The sequence below is a fragment of the Sinocyclocheilus anshuiensis genome, unplaced genomic scaffold (assembly GCF_001515605.1).
Source record: "Sinocyclocheilus anshuiensis isolate Anshui unplaced genomic scaffold, SAMN03320099.WGS_v1.1 scaffold1237, whole genome shotgun sequence".
Classification (NCBI taxonomy): domain Eukaryota; kingdom Metazoa; phylum Chordata; class Actinopteri; order Cypriniformes; family Cyprinidae; genus Sinocyclocheilus; species Sinocyclocheilus anshuiensis.
In genome coordinates, this window is record NW_015553581.1 from 1,657,345 (window position 1) to 1,667,121 (window position 9,777).

Sequence of the window (9,777 nt, forward strand, 5' to 3'; positions counted from 1 at the left end):
GGGGGTGTGAGAGAAAGGGAAGTTGTTAGAGAGAGCAGCAGGGGTCGCGGAGTCTTCTGGACGAATCCAGGTCTCAGTCAAGCCCAAGATACTAAGAGTAGACTGAGAAGCAGTGGCCAGAATGAAGTTTGTTGACAGCTGACTGACAATTCCAGAGACCCACAGAAAATGACAGAGGTGAAGCAGAAGAGGTGCAGATAGGACGTAGCTTAGCAAGATTGCTTTGCCGTCTGCGTGATGTTAGAGCATTGTTGCGAGAGAACAAGAATGTATTGGAAACATACTACTGCCTACCCGACTGTGCCTGAGAGGTAAGGAAACGTACACTTATTTGAGATGATATTTTTTTTTATATCTCTGAAATATATGACTGTATTCTTGAAAAAAATCTTTTATTGTACTATTGAATAAAATATTAGTTAAGCTGGTGTGTGGTGGGCGTTCTGGCACAAAATGGCTGCTGTCGCATCATCCAGGTGGATGCTACACATTGGTGGTGGTTGAGGAGATTCCCCCTTCCATGTAAAGCGCTTTGAGTACCCCGAAAAGCACTATATAAATGTAACAAATTAATAATTAATTAATTAAAACAATCTTTTATTGTACTATTGAATAAAAAATTAATAGCCATAATATGGACTTTTGTAAATGCTGTGGTACTGTGAAGCTCAGATACTGTGATTTCCTTCTCACATTGCTGATTTCACGATTAACTCTTCACCTGAACAGTTTATGTTTTTGTATATGGTATCATTGTAATCCTTGACCATCAAAACATATGGGTAGACATCACCTTTTCTGTGTTATCATGTTTGGTTCAGGAGCTATGACACAAAATACATAATTTGGTTATGGCGAAAAGTAAAATGGTCGCCATGGCAACCACGAGGTGTTTTTGCGATGGCTCCATTTCTGAAAATGTTTACGGCCGCAAACTATACAAGTGTACCAAGTTTCATGCTTTTATGAAAAAGTGAACATTATTTTCACATATCACCTGGACTAATACAAGTCTGGAACAATATGAGGGTGAGTAAATGATACTATTCCTTTAAACTAAAAGCATTGTTTGTTCCTGGTACTCACTGAGCATTCTGGACCTTTTGTGTGCGTGTGTGAGGAATATGGCTCAGCTCCTTTGCAATGATGTGTTGGGTGATTTCATCCTGCCAGGAGAATCCTGTTCACAGGCACACAAATACACACATCAGCACAAACAATGTAAGCATGTACATGTAAAACAGTACTAAACATAGTAGTACTTGCACTACAGTACATGACTTCCCAAAGTTTTTATTTCAGGAGTGAGTCAGCTTGCACTGTGAGTGTACTTTTTCTTGAAAACAAGTCTGAAGCCTGAGATACTCAATCCTGTCTGCAGTGCTTTGTTTGTTTGCCTTTAGTCTCTCCTAATCCTAATGGATAATCTATGTCTTCATTATTTCATTTGATATTATACTAAATTATTCTATATTATGCTTTTGATACACCTTGCACACTCCATTAGATATAGCAGCAGATGACAGTACTTCTATTGCAAAAACTGGTAATATAATGAATCAGAAAATAAATGAAGTGTTAAATATTAAAACTGTGGGAATTGTTTTGTTGTCAGTACCATAATAAAATCAATGTAATGTAATGCAATGTATCCTGATAGATAAAATGTTGAAAAAATGTAGCTTGTCTTTTTCATTATAAACTTTTTTGTATATAAGTAATTATTGATTTCTTTCTTTTATTTTTATTTCAAATCAGTGAAATGTAATAAATTAACAAACAAAAATGTTGTTAGCAAATTGTTTTAATACACTTAGCACATTGACATTTGAATGTTTACTCTAGCCAATGAATATGAGTAACAGTGAATTAAAAGGCAACGGATAGCAAAGTTACCAGCTGTTTACTGTCGCGGGATACATGATTTAATGCAGGATTATTATTCATTGATTTGTAATCATATTTGCATTTCCTAATTTTTCATATTTTCAAAAAATAAAAAGCACAAAAATAATAGCATTACCACTGTAAATGTGTGTGTGTATGTGTGTGTGTGTGTGTGTGTGTGTTAGCCTACAAAACCTCAAATCATAAACATTGTGTGGCCTGGCCAGAGAGAAAGATGGCTTAATAAACATACTAAATAATATCTTAATGAATCTGTGGTTATGTTTTAAGGTAGGGGCTTGAAAATATTATTAGCCCAGTATATAAACAACAGAAGGCAATTTGAAAGTCCCCACCATGACAGAAAAATAAATGTGTGTGTGTGTGTGCGTGTGCGTGTGTGTGTGTGTGTTTACCCTGAATCATCAACTCTTTGAGCACTTCCTGCAGTCTCTGAAGAACAGGAACAGAGACCTGGTACTGAACCTGGTCATGTCTGGAGCTCCGGCACTGTCCAAAGAGTTTGTCTGTAACACATACAAACACAAACCATTCATACCTAGAACACTGAATACAAAATCTGGAAAGGAAACCTCTTTTAAAATAATATAATATAAACTAACATAATATTAAAATAACGTTTTGATAATGATCTGAAACGCATCTTCTGAATATTATGTTGAAAAGTTACTGATGTCAGTATAAACATCAAAATAATACAATATAAAGCATCTTAAACACTCGTATATAAATACGGTGTGATTATGAAGCACATTAAAATGTTGCAAACAAAATAACCCATAAGTGAAAAATGAGCCAGTTTCTTGATTAATAAACACCCATAACATATTCAACCCACCCCACACATACACTCACATCCCACACATATACCACTGACTCATCCCTGACTAAACCTCCAGTTGTGTGGTTTAAAAAAAGCCCTTGATCCCCTCACGCAGATGAGCTCGAAACATGAACCCGGCCATTTTCTATATCTCAGAGCAGGTCTGTCCATGAACATGACTCACAGCTATTTATAGTACAGATGGAGATGTGAGAGCACTATGGGGGAGATAGATCAGTTGCCCAGGGGCATGGAAATACACAGTACATTATTACATCGCAATAGAAGTGACCGCGGAGAACTGATGTCACACCATCACTTCAGCAAAAGAAAGATGTACAGTTAAGGAGTAACACACACAACACAAATTATTTTCTTCCTCTCATAATATATACATGAATATTCATAAAATACATTTTCAGGAGTTGCTGCATTTTTATTTTGTTTTATGGCTGACTATACATTGGTTAAGCATAGACAGACACATAAATACATGCAAGCTACATACATATTTATTTATTTTATTTATTTATTGGTTTATTTAATAGGGACCATGCATATTCATGAACATTGTTGTATAAATATACACCATGTAAATATGCCAGAATTAGTAACAATATAACTACTTTTCATCTGAAATTATTAATAATAAAAAATTAATAATTGTTTGTTAGAATCTATTTTTGAGCAAATGCCTACAGATAAAATGACAGAATAAGGGATGAAGTGAAGGCTTTTGGAATCTCTTTTTAACAAATGTCTATTATTATGCCTTATGGAAGCTTGTTTCTGCCATGGATTAAGGTAATTGCGACTTTTTATCTCACAATTCAGACTATTTTTATCGTAATTCAGAATTATAAGAATTGTGAGATTCAAAATCAAAATTCTGAGAAAAAAGTCAGGATTGTGATATATAAATAAATTCACAATTGCAAGAAAAAAAAAAGTCAGAATTGTGAGATAAAAAGTTGCAATTACCTTTTTAATTTTTTATTCAGTGGTGGGGAAAAAAAACTATTGTGAGAAGTAAACTCAAGAGTTCTGATTAAAAAAAGTTAATTGCGAGATATAAAATCAGAATTGTGAGATATAAACTGGGAAAAAAGTCTGAATTCTGAATTTATACCTCACAATTCTGAGTTTATATCTCACAATTCAGACTTTGTTTCTCGCAATTCTCAGAAGATAAGTCTGAATTGTGAGATATAAACTCAGAATTACGAGAAAAAATGTAGAAATTAAACAGTACAAGCACCACCAGAGTATGTTATATAAAAGGTGAATAACTCCCTTTTCCCACTTTCTGTGTCTCTGTACATATTCAGTGTAATACAAACACCTGACTTTCAGTAAGTGTGTGTGTGGAGGTGTCAGAACAAAAGAGACTGGACTGAAAGCAAACTGCATTTCACTAGAAAAAAAAAGAAAAAAAGCTTATTTATACTCCTCTGTTCCATCATTTTTTGACACTGGGTATACGGAAGCCTTGACCATGTACAGCAACCCAAGACCCAGCTAATCGTCACTGCGAACACGAGTCTCTGAAATGCATTTCAAAGAGCTCCTCATATTTGTGTAACCTCTTTTTAATTTGCAGGTATGCATGTGGGTATATATGGGCGCGTATGTGCGTATGAGTGTGTTTGGATGCACGGCAAAGACGTGAGTCTGTGCGTAAGCACCGTGTAGTGAGTCATCAGTGATGTCATCAGCTTGATGATGTCACCGTTACCAAGGGGACATGGAGCAGAGGTGGGAGGGACTTGACGGTGAGAGAGAAGAGCAGGTGACAGAGTACTAGTGGTTCATGGCTGTGGAAATACGTACACAGTAAATCCCTGAGAGGAGTACAAAATAATAGACGAAATGTGAATGATTCCAGTTTGGAATTTTCAGGTAATTGCATTCAAACAAAAACAATTCATTCTCAAATCATACTGGTTTTACATCATTAAGTTTACACAAACTTGTGGAGTTTGTGCAGCTGAAATTTGTTTAAATCCATTTTTTTACTTTCCATTCAAATTGTTAAACTAATAATATCATTTGTAACAAAAAAAATATGGTAGCACTGTTTTTTTTACAATTTTTTGTTACAAAATTGTTCATTTGTTACAGTATTTATTAATTTTTGTTATCGTTAGTTAATAAAACACAACTGTTCATTGGTAGTTCATGTTTGCTCAGGTCCATTAAATAATATTAACAAATCCAGCTTTTCATTTTAATAATGCATTAGTGAATGCTGAAATTAACATTATCTAGGATTAATATAAGTATTTTTCATTGTTAATTCATGTAAACTAATGTTAACAAATAAAACCTTATTGTAAAGTGTTACAGAAAAAAATATTAATTTAGAAAATAATGCAAAATACAATAATTTCCAGATTTTTCCAGATCTATGTAAAATGCTGACACAAAGAACATAAACATCCGCCTCCAGTATACACCAACACTATCTTCGTTAATGCTGACTAATATGAAATGAGTGAAGTGAAAGTTCCTGCAGTGTAAATTATTTAGCTGTGTGCATGTGTCTCCTGTTGCGTCTTAGCACTAGCAGGATGTAACAGAGCTGCGGTGTCAAATGATGATCCGGAAATCACAATTACATCATCAAGAGCAAGAAATAAAGAGACAGGACGCAGAAGATAGAACCACGTCCTTGTTTCTGAACGTAAGATGTACTGTATCTACGCCATATGATATTGTCTCCCTATTGTGATACTCACCATCAGAGCAGAACTGCTCCCTAGAGCACAGCCTCTTCTCAAACAAACAGCCTGTATGCAAGAGACAGAAAGAGAGATGAAGAGGAAAAGGCAAGTGAGCAGTTGAAAACATAATAAAACATTTAAATTGACAACTACTGAAAACCTCATAGCATTTTTGTCAATGGAGATATAGTATAGACTGTTTTCAAGAGATGTCTAAGTGACCTTTCCTTCAATGACACATTCATCTCAGATATAAACCAATGTGTCAAATCTGTCTTTCCAACTTTCTGACTCTGGGACAAGTTATAGCTTAAAAACTCAATCCGAAAGCATATAAACAATATTGAATCAAGATGAATCAATGACAAGAATCATTCATCCATGATGGCCTATGATTGCAGTAGCTTGTTTCCCCTAAGATGCAGAACTGTTGTGTGGGCAGATAGAATGAGGAGGAAAGCTCTGGGCATGTGCTGAACACAGCTGATCAAATAAAAAGGAAACGTAACTGCCAGCGAGCATGACCTGACTATGTTTGAGCGTGTATATGGGTGTGTGTATGTCTGTTTGTGTGCCTGAATGTGTGTGTGTGTGTGTGTGTGTGGGAAACACTAGGCTGGCCAACAGCACTGCTGTCAAGGGAACCGAGCAGGACAAAGAGAGATAAAGAGTCAAGCTGATAAAGCTGGAGAGAATAAAGTGGCCTAAAAACAGATTTAGACAGTTAAAAAAAGGATTGGGCTTTTGGTGAAATAATTCTAAATGAAATTATATACCAGATTAGAGCTTTTCACACTGCGCTTAATCCCAGATTATGGTCGTTTCAGTTTTTGAGGGAAAAATGTCAAATGGTGACGGAAAACCATTTAGATAAAGAGACCGTTTCATTTTTACCTTTGAAATCCGAAGAGTCCATTCAGGAAAAACCAGCAAGGGCTGGCGCAAACCACGGCAGTGTTTAAAACCGCAAATGTTCAAACAGGAACAGTGCAAAACATCAGTTAATGAACAACACCCAGGCCGGATTAGGGTAGACTATATGCATGTATATACTGTATATGGTCCTGATTTATATACCATGAAAGGACCATAAAATGTTCGTCCAATCATTACTTGCCTGTCAATTTATGTATTTGCATACCTCCGCACAGCCAATAGCGAGAGTTTGGGGCGTGGCTACTGTAGCAGGCTGAGCCAGAGGGTGTTTAGCCGGTGTGGAAAAAGAAATTCAGATTCCATTACAGAAGTGCAAACCAAAATTCAAGGACTTACCAAAATATACAAAGACAAGGAAGGTTTTCTAAACGTAAAGTTAAAAGTATTCCTAGTATGTTGGACCTTTTATTGAAAGCAGCCAATTTGACCTGGTTAGACATGCCTTTACTTTTATAGCTAGATGGGCAGTGTAAAACATGTTTCCATTTACCCGGGATTTAGAATGATCCATGGTTAACTATTTCAAGTGTGAAAAGCCCTATTATATGTTAAAAGAGTAATAAAATAAAATAAAATAAAATAATAAATAATGTTGAATGACTATGAATAATATTGAAGAGTGAAGGTTACTGAACACAGGTATTTTTGAAACACACTCCAGTTTACTTTGATAAAAATGGGAAGTGTAAAGTTTGCTCAATATTTACAGCTATTTTCCACTAGGAACTTGTGAGCTGCTGATTTAGAAATGGAACAGAATGTGATGTTAACCTCTCATTTCCACTTTCCACTGATGACTTTTCACATCAGTGAAAATCACCATGGCAGTGTTTTACTCACGCTGGATTAATAATTAAAAGTGGACTGAATTCTTGTAAATAACATAATGAACAACACCAGCCATTTCCAGAGTTTAGTCTCAGACAAACGGGTACAAATCTAAACTCAAACTGAAATAATTATTATTAAATATGTTATGTTAAGATAATAAGCAATATATTTGCACAAAATAATCCAATCAAGTTGTCTGTGTAAATTCGTATCAGGTTAAAGCAGCAACAACCTTTACTCTAACAAAGACCCTGTTTGTAAATAACTAAATCAACATCAGCCCTCAGATGGAAAATGAGAATAAATATTACAATGAATGAGACAAAACTCTAGCAAAGAGTGCAGAAATATTACAAATTTAAATAATTAAGATGTAAATAAATAACTAGATGTACACGCTTTCATGGCGCTGCTTTTTATTTACACGGAACTAAAAGCAGCATCTGAGCCGGTTTAGAGCAGCCTCAACCAGGCTGTGCAAAGGGCAGCTAATGAAAATTCATACCATTCATAAACGTCAATTAAACACAACCGCATGAACAACGCACGAAAAAAATTAAATCCCAACATCCTCACTGAAACCATCGTCCATTAAACAAACTGAGAGTGCATTCGAGAGACTACTGAACATTTAAAAAATGTAAGACGTAGTAGATGACAGTATATTACAGAAATATTTGCAAATGGGTCACTCCTCCAATGTCGCCGACGTGTCGCCAAGGATACAGAGAAGAGTGATTTCTATTGGTCAGAGCAGGGATGGAGAGTAAACGATTATTTCTGTTAACCAGATAATGCTTGCATAGAGGAGGAGGATATATATTGGATGATATATACCTAACCTACAACAAAATATAAAGTGGATAGTTGCTTTCAAAATAATCAAATATGAAAATTGACCCTCTCCATGGTGCTGAAATGATGTTCTTCACCGAACGACTCCTTATCTCCATACTGTCCTTTCCCACCAGTTGCATGATAAAGCTGGAAGCACTTAATTTACATCTACAATACTTTTGATGCATGTTTAGGGGGAGAAGTGTTCACAATGGTAATAAGAAACAAACACAATATGCAAATATTCTCAAAAAGTGATTTTAAAATAATGACACGTACATCTGTAACGTGATCCCATATATCACATAATACACTAAATTGTCCACGAGTAGAATCATTTGTTGTAAAGTATATAAATAAATGTGGCCACATTGTAATTGTCATAGGCCTAAACAACCACACCAATGCACGTCTGTGCACAACAAAACTGACATTCTTTCAATCGATTTTCATTATATTTCTCAAAGACTTTATTTTCTAGCTATACTAATTCCTACCGTATTTGCCTGCCATCCCAAGCTGGCAGAATACGGACATCAAAAACAGGGCTCTCCATACTCGCGGATGCATCGTATTAACTATCCACGGGATTGAAGTCAGCACGCGTTTTTTTGTCGCCCTCCGTCAAGAATTTAAATCCACATTTTGTCTGTCGGTGCCGCAGGCTTGTGCTAAACGCTCGTAGCACAAGTGATGGACGCGTCAGATCAAGACAAATTAACTGTAGGCTTTCGCTTCAGGCAGTAATAAACATACAGAGACATTAACGAATGTACTGAATTTCTGGTGCGGATCTGGATCAGGAGCGGGAATCACGATCTTCCTTCATCGGTGTGGTGGGGACCCGCGAATACGTCATAGGGAGACCAGGAGGTTTGTGAAGAGTCTTGCGTGCAAAATGAAGGAAGGGAGCTAGAGCCTATACATCTGAGTCCTGGTTTACCTATGAAATGAAAGAGTGGGCAGGATGTGTGGCTGTCTGTTAGTTATAGCATTGACTGCAGAAGATGATGAATTCCTTCTGTTGCGGTTATAGTTTTCCTCCTCCCACGAGAGACTGAGGTGAAAAGGAAAATGACATAACATTTCACTAAGGAAACAACTGATATCAAGTGAATATGAGGTAAATCCATGTCCAATGACAAATGCTGATTGTTAGCCACACCTTTATTTGGAATCATACAGAAACGAATATGGAATGTTTAACATGATGGCAATAATTTTGTGCAGTAGTAGTGCCAGTGGGATGAGTGGCCATTTTAAATATAATATCACACTTGGGGTATTTGTATTAAATTGCAAAGTTTCTGTTGTTTAAAAAGGATATACAAAGTCCTATATTAGGCTTATAGCTGTCAAACATATGACAAATGAACATTTATTGTATATTCCCCTATGTGTGCCATAGGAAACCACTGTCAAAAGAAAACCAATGTCATACTCAGTCATCATCATTTATACGTCACCATAATCTACCACCAATTGAGACAGTAGCAACAAAACACGTCATTTTTTACAAGGAGGTGCACCCGATTAAGCTGAGCTGTGGTGCCACCAACTGTCCGCATATTGTCAGTGCAGTATTATTCTTATACATTCTGGTATTCTATTTTATGAGCATGGCTTTGCCATTAATTAGACTGTTACATTATTATTTAGCTCCACAACAAAATGTTAAATAAAGTATTTTTTTCCAAACTATCCAAAATATTTTGAACA

At 35.9% G+C, this 9,777-nt stretch overlaps 1 protein-coding gene across 2 annotated transcripts in view; it reads right to left on the reverse strand.

Moving 5' to 3' along the window:
• ptprna (protein tyrosine phosphatase receptor type Na) overlaps window positions 1–9,777 on the reverse strand; it is a 46,320-nt gene that overhangs the window by 28,387 nt on the left and 8,156 nt on the right. The window contains exons 1-4 of one of the 2 annotated variants that reach the window (XM_016460236.1): window positions 8,556–8,666; window positions 5,470–5,520; window positions 2,304–2,414; window positions 1,087–1,180 (exon numbers count right to left, since the gene is read on the reverse strand). In XM_016460236.1, the coding sequence (XP_016315722.1) occupies window positions 1,087–1,180; window positions 2,304–2,414; window positions 5,470–5,520; window positions 8,556–8,628 (329 nt within the window). In that variant the 5' untranslated portion in view covers window positions 8,629–8,666. Of the gene's footprint in view, window positions 1–1,086; window positions 1,181–2,303; window positions 2,415–5,469; window positions 5,521–8,555; window positions 8,667–9,777 lie in introns of those variants that run through there. The other variant, XM_016460237.1, reaches the window with a different exon arrangement.